At 51.8% G+C, this 18,146-nt stretch overlaps 2 protein-coding genes across 2 annotated transcripts in view; both read right to left on the bottom strand.

Annotated features, from left to right (window-relative positions):
- The window catches only part of LOC112962053, a 24,021-nt gene extending 12,928 nt beyond the window's left edge, over nucleotides 1–11,093 (bottom strand). The window contains exons 1-3 of the mRNA XM_026057898.1: nucleotides 11,031–11,093; nucleotides 8,197–8,287; nucleotides 2,612–2,697 (exon numbers count right to left, since the gene is read on the bottom strand). Of these exons, the coding sequence (XP_025913683.1) occupies nucleotides 2,612–2,697; nucleotides 8,197–8,287; nucleotides 11,031–11,093 (240 nt within the window). The remainder of the gene's footprint in view (nucleotides 1–2,611; nucleotides 2,698–8,196; nucleotides 8,288–11,030) is intronic.
- BUD13 (BUD13 homolog) lies at nucleotides 9,826–18,071 on the bottom strand. The gene is made up of 10 exons (XM_026057939.1): nucleotides 17,236–18,071; nucleotides 16,573–16,657; nucleotides 16,351–16,408; nucleotides 14,639–15,624; nucleotides 13,959–14,290; nucleotides 13,552–13,660; nucleotides 12,907–13,045; nucleotides 12,338–12,522; nucleotides 11,902–11,983; nucleotides 9,826–11,394 (listed from the first exon to the last, which is right to left on the bottom strand). Exons 1-10 carry the CDS (start codon nucleotides 17,323–17,325, stop codon nucleotides 11,301–11,303), a joined length of 2,160 nt encoding a protein of 719 aa, XP_025913724.1. The 5' UTR covers nucleotides 17,326–18,071; the 3' UTR covers nucleotides 9,826–11,300.
- Between the last annotated feature and the right edge of the window lie 75 nt (nucleotides 18,072–18,146).

Genomic DNA, 18,146 nt, shown 5'->3' with positions numbered 1-18,146 from the left:
ATGGAAATAAACTTTCAAACTTCAGCAAATTTTACCGACACGTGTAAAGAGGCGGAAATGCTGTGCTTTTACAGYGGTTGTTAAGTGGTTTGTCCTGGCTGTGTCTCAGCAGAGCCACTGGGTGCTCGACACTTCAGCAAATCTGGCCTGTTTATTTAGACGCCTTTAAGTGGGATCTTAGTTCTTCTGCAAATCTAGCCGTAAGTGGGTAATTTGCTCGGTATTATGGGTTCCCCCTGCACCCACCTCCGAGAAGAAGCATCTGCCAGTCTTTCCAGACCTAAARTGCACAGTCAGCAGCCCAGGGAAGGGAAAACATCTCTGCTTAATATTCAGCATTAAATAATTCAGCCCCCCGCAGAGAGACCAGGGAGAAGAATGAGTCTGACAAAAAATATAAAGATTTCCTATGCCGTGTTAAAAATGCACTGACCTGATTAGTTAGCTCAAGGGATACGGAGCCAAGGTAGATCGGAGCAGGGAAACTCAGAGCCTCACAGTAGCAGCAGAAGCACAGAGGGCCTTGGTGGGGCAAGTAAAACTCTCCAGCGTGATGGCTTTGCATTCGTTTTATATAGTGTTTTATATAACCTGGGGGGGAAAATTCCCTTTCTGATGCTGGCGGGCAGGAGAGGCATCCCAGCCTCCGCGGGAAGGGGCACTGGGATGGGCACAGCGCTGCGAGGGACCTCACTGCTCGCYGCCGAGCACGAAGCACAGAGGGAGCGGCGAGGAAACGCCAAGCCCTGCTCGCCAGGAGCTCGCACCCCTGCTGCGGCACGCGGCAGCCGAGCCGGGGCCCTCGTCCCTCCRCCAGCCCTGCGGCTGCGGGCAGCTGCTCTGCTCCAGCGCCGCGCTCGGCGGCGAAGGCAGCCCGGCTCCGCAGGCTCGGCGTGCACCGCGCAGGGCGCATCGCCTGCCCCCTCCGCTTCCCCTTGCTGCCCGCGACGCCGCTTAGGAAGCCGGCACGATCTCTCCACCGACGTCGGCAGCGATGGCTGTGATGTGCAGATTAACGAGAACCGACACCGCTGGAGAAAAGCCTTCAGAAGCCCAACGGCAGGGCCCGGGGCAAGACCAGAGGGGACGGCGCTCTCCGCGCTCTCCCTTTGATTGCGCCGCGCTCCGCTTCGCCTGCCAACAGCGGGGCGAGACGGCGCAGCGGGGCCGGGAGCCCTCGGGTCAGAGGGGCYGGCTGGGGAGGGGGCTTGCTGCCCCCACCACGATGGTTCTCGCCTCCTTCGGGATGGCATCCTCCCGGTGCGGCATCCGACCGGGGCCGGGCTTGGCCGCAGCCTGGAGGCGAGCGCCTGCYGCCAGCGTTAGCGCCCCTGCCCTGGCGCAGTGCGATCGCCCTTCCCGAGCTCGCTGGAGGAGCTGGCGGGCAAAGCCCGGGCTGTGCCGCAGCGCTCGCCGGGAAGACAGCCTGCCTCGCGCGCGCCCGGAGATAAGCCGATAAAAACATCACCATCAAAACGCTCCGAAGAGGAGCCGGCGAAATGTAATAAACTCCCTCCTAATCTGCTAACTGAATAACCTCCAGGCATAACGTTTTCTGGCATCCCAACGAGCRCGCACGGAGCGAAGCCAGAGGCAAAGAGCGCCTCTTTGCTTATGCCGAGCAGAACAAAAGCGGTTGCGGGTGAGAAGCGGCCAAGTGCCTCTAATCCCCCCCCCCAAAACGGGGTTCGTTTACGCTAAAGCCCGCTCCCTGGAGCCTCTCTGCAGCTCCTAGCGAGTGCCTTCATCAGAAAGGGGGTAGGAACAGGCCAGCAGCTGGGCCGAGGCACCGCACCGAGGGCGCAGGGGGGCCGGGCGCCCACTCGGTTGCTGGCACTCGGCAAACTGGGGCGCTTCTCCGCATTGAGGCCTTTAACAAGAAATCTATTAGCTGGTAATTACATGCAGGCTATAACATTACAATTTTATTACGGCCATAAAGCACTGCACAATTATAATCTGTAATTCCTGTTGTAGGGTGTTTACCGTTAGAATAACACCTGATTTACAGCACCACAGGGGCTCGGTCCAGAGAAGCGCGGTGGCTGCGCATCYCTCGGCCCAGGGTGGCCGGAGGGTCCCTCCGCACCCGCCCGTCTCGGCCGGCGCTAACGGGATGCAGCAGCGCCCGGGCAAACGGGGACGTGCCGGGGGGGCTCTGCAGTCTGAGAGCCAGTGTGGGAAATGCCAAAACACGCCTGCACGCAGGTGTTCACCTGCAGCCCCAAGAGTCGGCGCAAGACCCTGGCCGGAGACCCGGAGCGGCTCCTGCCCCCCATGAGGAGGCCAGGCTCACCCCGTGCAATCCCCGTGCAATCCCCAGACCCAAAAACGCGGCTGTCGCGCCGCAGGGGACAGGTCTGCACGCAGCAGAGACACCCTGGGGGAGAAAGCCTCACGGCCAGGGAGCRTCCTCCCAGGTGGGACGAGTCCTCCGGGTCTCAGCCCTTCCCACCCACCCTCTCTGACCCGGAGCCCAGGACAGAGGGGTGCCGAGCGGGGCTGCCTTGGCTGATGGAGTTAAAATTTCTGAAGTTACTCCAAAATGAATATGGATGCACATCTGTCTCCGCTTAGGTGTGACAAATTGTTAGAGACTGTGTTAAATTACCCCAAAACTGTGTCCACCGCTGACATCCCAACTACCATGGGCACACACCAGCCCTGGCCTGGATCTGCAGGGAGATGCTCCACGGCCTGGAAGAAAAAAACACCGCAGATTTTTAATTTTCTGTCATTATCAGGCAGATAACATCGTTCACCGCCTCTTTCTCCTATGGGAAACAACTCACCGTGTGCGGCGCAGGCAGGGTCCGTGCCAGGAGAGGGGAGGCAGCTCCGGGCTGGGGAAACTGAGGCTGGCAGGGCCGGTCCTGCCCGCTTCCCGCCGCGCTGCCGCAGCGGAGCAGAGACGGAACCAGGAGTCCTATTACTCAGTGCCTTGCTCTAACCACTAGATAACACATCTTAAATGTGTTTATTTCCATCCAGGCTGCTTTTTAATTTGATTATTTATCTCCCGTTTAGCCTTTGACAGATCAAAGGCTCGGCGGAGGGGAAGCAGAGCTGGGCCGTGCATGAGAATGAGCCTTGATACATAATTAATTAACATAAAACAGTTTCATTAGGAGACGGTGTTACATGGCTGTTTGTCTTAAAAATTTAAACTGTGTAAAGAGAACAAGGCAAAACACATCTTCCCATCCGGGCGGCTCGGGGAGCGGTGCGGCCGCCCGCCCGACCCCGCCACGGCATCGCCGCTGCACAGCGCCCGGACGTGCGGGCTCCCGGCCCCGCTCCGGGGTGAGGAAACACAGCCCCGAGTTTGGGAGGCTGCGCCACCGTCCCGACGCCCCATCCCTCTTCTTTAATTGCGTGCAATGTCTCCTATCGTTGATTATTAATCTGTTTTTAATTCTATTAAGAGATGGCCAGGAGAAAGAGTATCAATTTTAGATTAACAAGGTTATTAGCACTTAATTATGTGAGGTGTCTTTGTAATTGAAAAGAAAAAGAGGAAGCGCCATAAATATCCCCAGACTCTAAGCTCCTCGGGGTTTGCGGGTGGCTCTTTTTATTCACAAGGATATGGAACCATAAATATTAAATATCTTGTAAAAAAAAAATTACAAGGAAGAGAGAGGATGCCCTCTGGATATTCCAGCGCTGAATGTTCTTGCATTTACAAATATTCATTAACTGGGATCTGCAAAGTTATTTCCACCAAGACTCGGAGAATGAGCCAGAGAGAGAGGTTATTGAAAAAAATAGAGTCCAGAGTAAATATTATTAGTAATTTTTATCTCTGCATGTCCCTAATTATTCCATAATTAGGAAAAGTGCACATATGCATATACAATCACTAACCTGTCAGTCGTATTGATTTTCACGCCCGGCCCCGCTGCCAGCCAAAGGATGGAGCCAGCTCTCAAAGCCGCGCTTCCCCAGCCGAAATGGGCTGCCCTCGCTGCGCTCAGGGCTCGCCCCGGCCCCCGCGTCCCCCCGCCGCAGCGCCAGGGCCCCGGCGAGCGCCACGCGTCCTCCCGCGTGCGGCTGCCTGCTCAGCCCCTCGCCGGCGCTTCCCGCTGGAAGCCCCGGACAATTTATGGAGCCGTCAGGCTTTGCCAAGTGCTGGCGACTTGGAGCCACTGCCACATAGAGAAAAATTAAAATGACAAATCTTGGGCTCTTTTTAATTAAAAAATAATAGGCGATCTCAGCAGGAAACAGTTACGATAATGTGTCACTTGCCCGAACCCGCTTTATTGGAGCTATTAAAAAAAAAAAAAGGGGCCTGATGGCTGGTAGAAGCCGCATTTACCGCCATCGATCCTCGCTGATAAATGCCTGCCCCATGGGCGTAAAAGGAGACGGAGCTGCAGGCGACCTTCCAGCAGAGGAAGGGCCCTTCTCCAGCTCTTCCCTCATCCAAGACAGTGTCACTGAGCCGGCAGCCTCCTGCCTCCCCAAACGGTGACAGTCCTYGCGATCAGGGTTTACGGAGGCTCTCGCCGGCCTTGGGCGAGCAGCGGCATTCGGTGCCGTTCCAGCCGCCGCCGGCCCGGGAGGCTGGTGACAACCAGGAGAGTTTGGCACCCCGTTTGACTTCCCCGCCGCTCGCAGCTGAGGCCGTAATTGCCGAGCATCTGCTCAAAGGAGCCATACAAGGAAATGACTGATAACTGCACGGCTGACACGCGAGCGCAGGCTATTAGAAAGGACAGTGATGGATACGAAGAGGAAGCCGGCGGGGCCAGGCAGACAGCCCGCCGGGGGGCCGGGCGCTGCCGAAAGCACGCAGCCCCCGGGGAGCCCCGCGCCAGCCTTTACCCGTTCCGCGGGGTTTCTCTTAACTAATATTAACGCTCGGCACTGCCCAGATAAGAGCGCAGGCACGGCACATTACAGGGTTCAGGGGAATTCGTAATTGTCAGGAACCAGGCAGATAGAGAGGTTCTCGAGTAAATTACAGCATTTGTGAGGAACAATTTTCATCTGTTTCTCCGTGTGAAATATTTATAGGCATATATATTTCTGTCTTCTGCAAACCTGCCCCATTCATCTGCAAAAATAGAACAGCTGAGTACTTCTGCAGCTTTCTGCTCATTTGTAAGGATGTTCAGACAATCTCTTTCCCATTGTAACATGCTTTGTCTGCTTAATCCTGTGTTTCTGGAGATACCTTTCTCCCCGAAGGAGGCAGATCCGTGCACGCCCTGTCCAGGATGCCTCCCACAGCCGCCCTGGCACGGGCAGCAGTAACCTCGCGGGGGCATTATCCAGCAAAATCACCCAGGCGGGCCAGAGACGAGCTGCTGCCAAGTCAGAGGGAAGCAATTAGCGCACACGCGAGCCACAAAGCAAATCGCAAAGGACATTTAGCAAAGAGCGATGGAAAAGCGGGCACCTGTTGGAGGCTCAGGAGAGCCGAGTCAGACTGCCTGCTCTGCCTCGAAGCCCCCGACTCGAGTGCGCGATGCCTCTGGAGTCTGTCCCCTCTCCTCTCCCCGCATCACTTCCACACGGAGCAGCTTTTCCCCATGCCCTGATGGTGCGGGAAGGACAAACTCGGGGCAGGCAAGGAGGCCCCCAGGTCCCGCCGTGCGGAGGCTGCGCACGCTGCGTCTGTGCAGCAGCACGGTTTATTCGCAGGGGAGCGACGGCTGCCCGCTGCACCGGGGCGGTTTCGGTCGGGCGTCCTTCCTCCGCAGAGGAGAGGCGGGCAGCGTCGCGTCCCCTGCCCAGCCGCCACGGGCAAACCCTCCCGCGAGCGGGCAGGGGTCATGGGGGGGTGTCACACACCATGGATTAAGCTCCTTATCTTATCTTAACTAAACGCATTACGGATGAGCTCATCAACAAAAATCTAATTATTATGTGTGAGGCCAAGCTTAATTGCTTGTCCTTGACATGAATAATGCACCACGTAAGCCTATTAGCCAGTGTAAGCCTATTATTATTATTATCATGCTCACTGTCAAAAGTATAAAAGTAAAACAGTCGAACAGGGGGAAAAAAATAATGTTATGCAATTAGCAGCAAAATGCYAGACAAATAAGCTCATTAATTCTTAGAGGGAGCAAGCTCCACCAGTAATTATTAAATGCCCATCCGGGGCCGGTCAGGGGTGATGCCCGCTCCGGCACGGTGGGGGCTGCCGTGGGCAGAGGCGGCCGCAGGCGCAGGAGGGCGAGCTGCGCCCCGTGCCATGCCGTGCCGTTCCCTCCGCGCACGCCGAGGGTTTGCCTCGCGGCAGCCCGGCAAGGGGGCGAGCCCCGCGAGCAGCCAGCCCCAGGAAAGCAGCCTCTCCGCAAAGTTTCCTGAACAGCATCGAGAGCCGGGAGCGGGATTCAATCGAAGTTCAAGCTCCATCCTGGCAACCCCAGCAGCCAGGCTGGCACTTTTTTCCCCGGCACCYGAAACCAAGCGCTGGCCCGTGCCGACCCTCGACCTCCCCCAAATGCTGCTTGGCTCCTTCGCATCATTTGCTAATTAAATCCCACTAATGAGAAAATCAGGATGCAGGAACTGGCTGAGCAACGTTGCCTCCTGCACACACACTCCTCACGGACTTATCACTAGTCACAGGATGTTTACAATAATTTTTAATTTGTGCAATTATTAATCATTTTTCTATCTGCCTAATTTGCATAATAATTACTCTGCTCTGCGTTTGCCATGACTGTGAATGACAGTGTTTTAAATTAAATTAAGATTTTAATATTCTTTTTTTCTGGTTAAAGCTAATCAAAGTTCTCTTTTAATGCCAAGACCAGGGCTGCTGTCCTTCCAGAAACAACAATAAAGAGATCCGCTTCCCAGCATCATTTGCTTCATCTCCTTCGCCTCTCTCATCCCAGAGGATCCCAGAGCATTTTCCGATCTCTCTGCTGCCAAACGCACTCAAACACAGCCACATCTGGGGCAGGAGAGCCACGGCAAAGCAGGACGCAGACACAGGGCACCAGGACGAACCTGCCTCCCTCTGCCCCGACCCACGCACACGCGCGCGTGCACAGACAGGATCCGCGAGGAAGAGGAAGGTATATGAGGGGCAGCTTGCTGGGAGCCGGGGCTGGGCTCTGCCCTTGCGGGGGCAYGCGGAGCACGGCCCGGGGATGAGCAGGGCTGGCCAGGGGCGCCCGTCCGGCACCCCAGCGCCAGTATGGCAGCACCCTCTGCCGGCTAACGCRGCCCGCCTCGGGGTGATGGCACCCGACCCGGGGACACAGCTCCCATCCTCACCCCCAGCCCGAGCCCCAGGCTGGCTCTGGGTCCTGCCGCAGCAGGGGCCTGCTCCTACCTCCGCTCCGTTTCTGCATCCCGAGCCCCGTGGGCATGGCAGGGAAGGAAGGACGCTAAGCGGGTCCCAGGAGAGGGAAGCGTGCATCCCCCCAGAGCAGCTCCTGGGCTTAGGGACGTGCCGCAGTCCCCCACGATGGCCAAGGGCAGCGAGCAAGCGACGAAGCTGCCCCGCGCAGCAGCCCTGCAGCCCCTGAGGATGGCTTTACACTACACAGGGAGCACGGGGAGACACTCCTGCTGCCACCCGAGGCTTTCAGCAGGGTCAAGTGCTCGGAGTGAGTCCTGCTAACACCTCCCTCTTGCTCTCCCTCTAAGATGTGCGGTAAGCTACAGGCAGCTTTATTCCTCTCACTGCCAAAGTTAAGTGTGTTGCGAATATTGTTCTGCCAGTTACACCACAGTTCCAGTGCCTTTGCATCCCACGCTGTCTGTATTAAGTAATAAGCAATGATTCACACTTGCAGCGAATGCCCCGCAAGCCAGGTCCCTGCAGCCCTCACAGAAGAGGTATGATCAGCTGTRCTCTGTATTTACAAATGGTGTACACAGGTTGGTCCTTTGCAGTCACCCTGAGAGCCTCTGGCTGCAGCTGACCTTGAAACTACAGGGGAAAAGTATTCACACTTCTTTACTGTCAAATCTTAATGTTCCCTTAGAGCCATTTCCTATTATCCTCCCTGCCTTCAAATCGAGCTGCCTCTGCTGTGAGTTCAGCGCCAGCAAGGACGCTGACGGACTGCCCGCTCCAGGGCAGGTCTSGGCTGTCTGGCTAGCCGGTGCCTCGCGTTGACATCACTTGTCAGGAGAAGGGTCCCTGCCTGCATTACAGTGCCAGCTTGGGCTTACAGGCCGCATTTGAGAGCCAAAGCACCACGCGCACCAGGTACCTACCCCGGAGAGCGGAGAGGTGAAGAACCACAGAGCAGAGCGGGAGCCCCTCTGGGTCACTGACGCTGGGTTTCTCCAGCAGCCGCAGCAAGTCCTACAGGCAGAGCTCCCGACAAGGCTGCGGCAGCACCTCGCGGGGTGGTGTCAACAGGCGCTCAGCGGCACGGTCTCACACCAACGGAACCGCGGGTCTTTTCCACGCTAATGCGGCTCCCAACCTCTGTCCCTGCAGACGCACTTGATCCAGCAGCAGCAGGAGGGAAGAGGCAGCTCTCCTGTCCCCTCTGAAGCTTMAGAAGTATTTTAGATTCCATGCTTCATTAGCACAACTGCATCTCGATCAACCATCATTATATATTTGCTGATTTGCATCAAGGGAGCAATATAAATGGATGGGTTGCTTTTTAATGCTAAAATTGCATCATCTGAGCCTTCCTATACTCTGTTATTTTGCATAGATAGATCTTAGCAAGAAAATATCTGGTAATAAAAAATATAATAGATGTACTGTATAAATTCACTGCTGTAATGAACTCTGTTATAAGGTCCTCCTGGTAGTAATAAACAGGAGGTACCTCTACCTAAAATTTTAAAACTGCARCCTCCAAAGTAAGCTTTAAGAGCAGAAGCTTATGCTGTTTTCAGATAATAAAAATTGTTTGTGCTTAGTACCAACATTAAAATGGCTCTGCCTTTGTAAATGGCAGCTAATATTCCTGACTTTCACTCTTGCTAGCCAGCTGCAGTTTTCTGTTTCTCTGTAAGACAGAAGCACACTTTCACCTAAGCCATGGACAGGAAGGTACAAGCATCTAACCAGGACAACAGCTCTCTACTAAGGTGAATTCAATAGCTCCACAGTACTTGTTTGTTTGGTTTTTGTATTTCCAGAAGCTCTTAATTAAGAACAAAAATGAGCATATATCAAATATATCTCTACTCTTCTTCAAGGCTGCAACAGCTTTAAGTTGCAGTTATAGGAAAAAATTAGGATCTTGGTGATGGAAGGGGAAAGTGTAACTGGAAAATAYCTACAAATAAAGTGCATGTTTTTAATATGCTGCAGCAAGCACCACTGTAGTGTGAACTCCCATTGCTGCCTCACACTCTCAAACTATTTTCCTGCCTAGGATAGGGCCCAGGTGAGCAAAGCATTCCCTGTCACTACCTTTGGGCCCACAAAAATGACACCTGCTCAGGGTTGTTTCTCCGAGCTTCATTACTGAAATAAACACAGCTCGCTCCCACGAGATCTGCAAATGGTGCTTACCTCTCTGTTCCTCTCCTGGCCTCAGTCACTGGCTATGTATAATACTCCCTGGTTTATGCATTTGCAAGCAGTGACAGTAGAGGATCCGTGTCCAAAGGATGCGGTGAAGCTTAACTGACTACCCCATAAATACAGGAGAGACTGTCAGTGCAGTAAGGGTCCAGTAAGTTCCCACTTTTAGCCTGGATAGTTACCAACAGACTTTGAAAAAAAGATGTTAGTGAAGCACAATTTGTTTGGCTGAGCAAAGCACAGACTGTGATGGCAGTGGAAGAAATTATACCCAAACCTCTTACCAGCAGGCTGACGCTTATTTATTCTCTTTGTCTCTGCTTTAGAAAAAAATCCACCAACGCACAAAATCAAGTAAAAAAGAAAGCTGTTATTTACAAGTGTACACATGGATTCCAGGATTGCTAAAAATGTAACACAGTGAGTAAAAAAACAGGGAAGAAAGTACCAAGACTCGCAAACTCCAGAGAGAACTTTGTCATTATACTTCTCACCCATACCCTTTCCTGCTCTACGAGGATCACTGCAAAGGGTTATTCTCATGACTGGCCCCTGACCACTATTAATGGCAAGGGATCTCCATGGAAGCTGCTGGCTGCATTTAATACATGCTCTCTGGTACATAAACAAAACCAACTGTATTTATTTCCAGAAGTGGTTTCTTGAAAGCAGGGATCAAGTGCAACTCTGCCTGGCCTCCAGCTCCAAGCCCAGACAAATGTGATCACAAGAGGGGTTATGTTTCACACTGAAACAAACCTCCAGGCAGCAGTGCTAAGGAACTGCCCAGCTGCCAGCAGCACTGTCAAGAGAGAAGTCTGGGGGGACTAATCCATGACCGTTAGATACTCCAAAGAAAATAAGTCAGGGAAAACATTTTAAATCCCCTCTGTATTTTTCCACAAGAAAYTGACCCCCAAAGAGTTGCCAGGGCTTCTGAAGACTTTGTTGTCACATACAACGTTGCAGGTTCTCTCAGTCTCTTCTAGGAGAGAACAGCTGTGACATACAGCAAGCAGCTTCCTGCCACAGATGTACCCATCCAGCCCAGCTTGGACTACGACAAAGAGAAGCTTAGCTTTACAAACTTCACTGCAATCAGGGACTCTATGAACTAGAAGGCATGGTAACTACATATACTTATCAGRAGCACTTTGGGCTCCCTAGCAAGGACATGAGGGAGATCTGATATCAGCCCAGAGGCAAATCAGCTCACAGTATTAAGTAGATTTAGGGGACAGTTGCCCTCTGGAAGAACTTGCCCACAACTGAAACTGCAACTGAATTCTCAAACAGGCTGAACTACTGGACAAGGTAACTCTTCAGTGACTGAGTTTTCGGCATACTTTCACCATGAAAAAACCTGAGATTTAGGACACCTGAAAATTTGCGAACCGTCTTCAGAGAACAAAGCATTTGGCAGAAAACAACTACGCATACAGTTTATATAGTTTGTGAGAAGAGAAATAAGCAGGCCAGAAACCAATTCGTCTGCAGCACCTCATGGGGGATTGCCAGAGAGCAGAAGTAGTCCTGCAGGCAGCAGTCACTGCACCTCTCCAGCACATTCAGCCATTGCTCTGCTCAAAGTAACGCTGTTGAAGTTCTCTGCATTCATCATCCGGATGACAGGAAAACCCTCATTCAGAAGCACTATAAGCTCCCCCTCTAAATTCAGCCTCTCCTCCTCACTGGTACACTGAATGTTGAGGATGGCACTTGGTCCAGGCAGAGCGAGCCATTACTTACAGCTCTGGCAGTGGCAGTAGATGAACCTCTGTAACRTTGATTCAGGAGCAATGTCTCACACCATTATTTCTCTCGTCTACATGTCCTCAACACTCCACTTGTATGCAAGCTCCTGAACTGCCTTCTTGCTGGCTATCCTGGCAAAACGCTGCTGCTCAAATCCGTTGGACCTACGAAGGAATACCAAGAAGAGCATGGACTGCTGTGACAGAAGGTTTTATCAAGCAGTGAAACTTTAATTTAGATGCATCACAAGCTTTTCATAACAACAGCTGGCATTTCTGATGAGAGTTCAGTGACCTGCGTCCAGTGGGCTGCACGGGTCTCTTTCCACCTGCTACCAGGTGTTCGCACTATAGAAGCTGTTCATCCCCTTGCTGAAAGTACCAACCAACAGATGCAGCGCTCCATGCCAACATACAGCATACAATATGCTCCCCCAGTCCTTCGTCAGAGCCACTAAAGGCCCGGAAGGACCTCAGGGGATTTGAGCCTTGTTCCCTTCTGTTCCMGACAAGCGCGTATTACCACCCATTCATAAATCAGCATATTCAACCTTAGCATTGCTAACAGTCTCATTCATTCATCTGATAATCGGGAATCTTCACACTGTAAACTCTTTGAAGCTCATTTATTTTTACTATTATTGTATCACATAAATGTATCAGAACATATACCTGTCCACACCATCCCAGCGATGCCCAGGCCATATATTGAATCTGTTGAGTGGAGGTGCTGGTCCATTGTACCTAGGTTTCTCTAGAGACAGAAACAGCCATAAAACAGATTACTACTTCAGCACTATCATGTGGTCACATCATCATCAACCTAAAAGGTATATACAGATGTAATGTGCAAACTGTTTTATAGCCATCTGCAGCTTACAGAGGAAACATCTGAAAGTACATTTAATCAAATCCAAGTCTGTCAGTTGCCTAGGTCACTGGATACTGCTCTCTAAGGTAACAAATAATATTAGCGGGTATTAGTAACAAGCCAACAATAGCAAATACTGCTATTGCACTAACTCCAGACAAGGAGTCCTTTAGGACTAAGATGCTGTGGCAGTCTTAGGCTACAAATTTAACAGCAGCTGCATTTGTACATCCAAACCTTTTTTGTCTTTGTTCTCTTTGGCCTTCCTTTTTTTGATGAATTCAGCCATGGGGTCTCCTTCTCTCTCTTGCTCTCGTAGCATTCGATCCAGATCCTGATCATCAATATAACGGGCCAATGGCTTTTGCATCTCTTTTATTGCATCTTCCACATTCTGCTGCTGCTGCCTCCCCTGAGCTAGCCTGAAAAGAAAAACACAAAGCTTCATCCCAAAACCCAAGGAATTCTGCACTGTGACTTGCTCTGTTTGCACAACTGATCACAATCCTGAACTTGCACATGTGTGCAGCATTCCCAACCCACATGCAGCAGTGGACAAGACAGTTCAAGGTGTCTCAAAGACATATAATGGAACATGTGGTGTCCTGGTCACAGGCTCAAATCCGTAACATTACCACCGTTCAGTAGCTGACCCTGTGAAGTGACACAGTGATATGCCACTAAAACCACCACTGTAAGTGGTACCTCTGGTGGTATCAAACCTGGGCTAAATAGCAGGGAGTGGAAATTGCAAAGCCGTAACGCAAGGCCTGAAGAACACGCAAGCGAGCTCTAGAGACCCTTACCCTTTTCCCCATTTGGCGTATTGTTCATCTCTCTCAGACTTCGCTTCAGCTTTCTGCTTCTGCTCAAGTCGTTCCTGTGCAAGGTCCCTCTTGCGGCCTGACTTGTCTCGAAAGACGGTCTCAGAGTGCCGAGATTCCTCTGGAGATGGCAGATGCCCCAAGTCACTCATTTCAGAACATTTCACAGCCTCCAGACAGTTCAATGGCTACTTGCAACTCATTTCAACTTTTTTTTTTTTTTTAAAGTTCTAGCCTTTGAAAGAGCTCACCTACCAGTAACAGGCAAGGTCACAGCATTTGGTCTTAGCTGCTGCCCCATGCAGCCACACTCATAAGCTGAGCTCTGAGTATCAGTCAGCTTTTTCAGATTAGGACTTGCAGCTGGGGCAGACAGAGCAAAAGCTTCTCACCCTCCCTATTATTTCACTGGCATTGCTTTGAAACCACTGCTTATAAATCTTTTATTTCAGAGGTCCCTTACCCTACCCACAGGGATCCATCAGTATGTCTAGATGCTACTCCACAGGGATGCTTTCCAACACCACCCTAACACCCAGCACTCTAAGACAGGGCCTGGTACAGCCTCCAGAGCCAGCTGTAAGCACAAAGCAAGGCGGTACTCGCACAGCCTTCTCAGCCCCCTACCTTCCAAGTGCTTGTTATTTCTCTCGTGTCTCCTGAGCTCCTGCTGTTCCCTCCGCAGCACATCAGCTGACACCAAGCCAGCTTTGCCCCCAGATAACATCATGTTTGCCTGCAAATCAAACAGAAAAGTCATATTTATTACCAGCTGAGAGCTGTCTGGTGACCCAGAGGCATAATGAGGGGATGCCCTGAAGTCAGAAAAGAAGTCTCAGGAGACAGCTGAGACACCAGAGCTTCYTTCTCATGACTACCTCATGCTTCTTACTGGGAGCAGACAGTCTGGCACAGCTGCATTCATGAGGTATATGAGTTTCTGCTTTACAGATTAATAGATGTTGGACTTTTTAAGTTTCCTAACCATYGACAGGAAATAATCTACAGATAAAATGGAAAGACAAAACCTTCACCTTCTTGGAAGGTTCCTCAGTGTCACGGCGGCGACGAGGAGGTGAGAGATCAGGAGGACTCCTTGAACCGTACTGCTCCTTTCCAGATGGCAGCRTCCTTCGTGGAGGAGATGAATCAGAGTCTGAAGGCTTGCTCTGATTCTTTTTAAGAGGACCGCATTTAGGGGAGTCATGGCGTAACAGGCCTAGCCTGCGATTCTTCCGTTGGGGAGAAAGGTCTGAATCCGAGGCGTTCCGGGAACTCCTCCGTGGAGATGAAGAATCAGAGTCATGTCTTGAGCACCTTTGAGGTGAGGGAATCTGCCTGAGCTTTTTAGTGGCTGGAGAAGCACCTGTGTTAAGATGCATACTAATTAAAATCACAGAATTAAGACTGCAACCCCATGAAAGAACTAGATATGGTGGTACCTGAGGTAACTTCTAGAAAAAGCAAGACCTTAAAAGAAGATGAGCTGTAGGGGAAAGTCACAGTACGTGACAACAGTCTTTAAATTCTCTTCCTTCTGAATGTGCACTGTTTGGGGGTAGGGTTTAACTTAGTTTTCCTTTTGGACAGGCTTTTAAACTTCACACCCCTTATCTCTCAGGCATGTGCAAGTGTGATCACAGAGAGGGGCCTAACAACCAGCAATGAAAAAGAGAGACGGAGTACACAGAAACTCTCTCTTACACACACTCACCTCTAGTTCTACTTTGCTTTTTCAGAGTAGGTGACCCAGTCCTCTTCTTCCGAGGTGGTGACAAGTCTAGGTCAGAATCATATCTGTTTTTCCGGGGAGGGGACAGATCAGGAGTAACATTCCGCTTCTGACGCGATGAGGACTTGTCAGAGAAGCTGTGCTTGAGATGAGATTGCTCTCCTTGGACTCCCCCTGACAGCAACTTGTCTGTGGTTTTGCAGGATTTTTTCCCCATTGCCGAACTGACTTTCTTTGGAGAGAGGTCAGGGGAGTCGTGGCGTTTCCGTCTCGGCGGGGAGAGGTCGGGGGAGTTGTGGCACTGTCGCCTGGGAGGTGACAGGTCAGGGGAGTCGTGGCGTTTACGTCTTGGTGGGGAGAGGTCGGGGGAGTCGTGGCGCTGTCGCCTGGGAGGTGACAGGTCRGGGGAGTCGTGGCGTTTMCGTCTTGGTGGGGAGAGGTCRGGAGAATCATGGCGCTGTCKCCTGGGAGGTGACAGGTCAGGGGAGTCGTGGCGTTTCCGTCTTGGTGGGGAGAGGTCGGGGGAATCGTGGCGCTGTCGCCTGGGAGGTGACAGGTCAGGGGAGTTGTGACGTTTCCGTCTCAGCGGGGAGAGGTCAGGGGAGTCGTGGCGCTGTTGCCTGGAAGGTGACAGGTTGGGGGAGTCGTGGCGTTTCCGTCTCGGTGGGGAGAGGTCGGGGGAGTTGTGGCGCTGTCGCCTGGGAGGTGACAGGTTGGGGGAATCGTGGCGTTTCCGTCTCGGTGGGGAGACATCAGGGGAATCATGGCGTCGCCTCGGAGGTGACAGATCTGGAGAGTCGTGACGTTTCCGTCTCAGCGGGGAGAGGTCAGGGGAATCGTGGCGCTGTCGCCTGGGAGGCGAAAGGTTGGGGACGTCGCATTGCTCTTGCCTGGGAGGGGACGGATCTGGGGAGTCGTGCCGCAGTCGCCTTGGCGGTGAGTCGTCCAGAGAGTCATGGCGCTGTTTCCTGGGAAGGGAGGGGAAGTTTCACATGAGAGTTTAACTTTCTTCGGTTTTGCTGTCTCCAGACCAGAAACAAAAACTAAATGGGATCTGTAAAGCTATAAGTAAGTGTGAAAGATGAAAACAACTTTTTAAATATGAAATATAATTCAYATTTACATAGTGAACTGCATCACTGAGCCATAGACTTCCCAACAGATCCCAGAAACTCTCTGAGACAACTTGGGTCACAGGAAAGCTTAAACAGAATCATTTTAAAGTTTCCAGGGACTGCTGCAACACTCAGACCAAAAAACCCATTTTGTGCCCTTGTAAAATCATCTTCTCATAACAAAACACCCCACCAAGCTCTCTGTCAGAGTCTGGACTCCCTGTGACCACTGACCATCCCACAGCTGCTTTCAGAAAAGAAGTGTATTATAACACCACCATCCTCACTGTGTTCCAGGTCTACTTATAGCCTGTCATCACCCAGATTTCTGTTATGGTCGAAGGATTGTGCGATAATTGTTCACATAACATACAGAAATAGCACTCATTGTAACTAAACAACATGCTATCTGTCATTTTTCATCCCCCAGGCAGAGGTAACTCAACACTGGAAAAGGAATCTCTACATATCCTGCTTCTCACACTCCACAGCAAAGCACTTTGAAACTGCAGAATGAGACAACTGATACCAGAAAATAAGRATTAACCAATATAAGCATTTCTAGTTGGAGGCCCATACCTTRTAGTAAATTTGGCAGGTACTGAAAGATCTGAGCTTTGCAAATCTTCATTCTGTTCTAAAGAAAAACAAACAGGAAATCACCATCACTAGGTTTCTCCATAGTTCCTGATCTCTTCAGCATTTAAAAGATTCTTTAACAGGTGTTATTATTACCTTATAATTTCATTGTTCAGAACAGTAAATCATTCAGGGAGACAGTAAAGAAAGGTCTAATCTCACCTCCTAAAAGTTTCCATTTAGTATTTGATCGGAATTCCTCCATGAGCTTCACTTCTTCTGGACGTTCATCAATAAATTCTGCTACCTGAAGACAAAATACCTAAATAAATAACACGGCTGAACRAAAAAGAATTTCTATTCTCTGAAACAAATATTGAAGTACAACTGTACTGGCTGGCAACTGGTGCGTAACCATCATTCAGCTGCCTTTTTACATGCTGATTTCAAAAACCTTCCCAAATCTTTGCCTTCAGCCTTTTTCTTTGATGCCTACATTTCCAGCCCATGCCACAAGCCAAGCTGCAGCGTTCAGCACATGCAGTCAGTTGCACGGGAACCTTCTGTCTTGTCCCAAGTGGCCGTTTTAAAGYGTTAAGAACCACTGTAGTTGGTCTATCACAGACTTCTGGTATTTGCAAACCTTTCTAAAACATAAACACCTGACATAAAAACTATTTTTATCTGCAGCGAGCTAGTTCGGCTTCCCTGTGGTTAGACCAGGTAAACTCACCCACCTCTGCTGCAGAACACAGCCAACGAGGCAGCGAGACAGGGCTTGGCAAGCGCTTCCCAAAGAGGGACACAAGGGGGACCCCAAGGAGGACGGGCACAGTTCGGGAAACTACATTTGACAGCACAGTCCTCTGGTGCTTGAGTGCTCACCACAGGCATGTCCCCTTCATCCTCTTCCTCCTCCTTCTCCTGGACCACAGCAATGCTGTTCCAGCTGACATCATCATCCACTATCCGCATCCTGAGAGCGGGGAGAGAGGGACCCACACCAGGGCATTGGCAAGGAGAGACCACTGCCAGCAGCGAGTCGCCCCGATTGCTGCTAGCTGACCCACAGGTGGCTGCTGGGGGCTCCCAGCCCCAGGGGACAGTTATGGAGRGGTCCCCAGCCCTGGGGGCAGCTGTAGGAAGCTCCCAGCCCCGAGGACTGGTATTAGGGGGTCCCAACCCTGAGGGCAGTTTGGTGGGATCCACAGGGTTTGGAATGGGGGGATCCTGCCCCTGGAGGCAGTTATGGGGGGGTCCCAGGAGTAGGTAGAGGGGAATCCCAGCCCAGGGGCATCTATAGGGAGGACTCCAACCCTGGGAGCAGCTATAGGGGGTCCCAGAAGTAGGTACAGGGGTGTCTTGGTCCCAAGAATGGTTATGGGGGAGGGTCTCTGCCCCAGAGCAAGTATAAAGGGTCTTAAATGGGGGTACATAGGGGATCTCAGCCCTGTGGATAGCTATAGGAGGTCCCAGGAGTGGGTACAAGGGGATCCCGGCCCCAGAAGCAGCTACAGGAGGTCCCAGGAGGGGGTACAGGGGGATCCCGGTTCTGGAGGCAGCTACAGGAGGTCCCAGGAATGGGTATGGGGGAGTCCCGGCCCCAGAGGCACCTATGGGAAGTCCCACAGGCAGGTACGGGTGGCTCTCGGCCCCAGGAGTGATTAGGGGAGGTCCCGGGAGCGGGTACAGGGGTGTCTCAGGCCCAGGGGTGGCTACAGGGGCTCTCAGCGCCAGGGGAAGCTATGGCAGGTCCGAGGGGCGGGTACGGGGGGGTCCCGGCCCCGAAGGCGGCT

Source organism: Apteryx rowi, unplaced genomic scaffold (genome assembly GCF_003343035.1).
Source record: "Apteryx rowi isolate R43461 unplaced genomic scaffold, aptRow1 scaffold_141, whole genome shotgun sequence".
Classification (NCBI taxonomy): Eukaryota; Metazoa; Chordata; class Aves; order Apterygiformes; family Apterygidae; genus Apteryx; species Apteryx rowi.
Note: the sequence above shows the minus strand (reverse complement) of the source record. Positions and strands in the feature narration are given on the sequence as shown.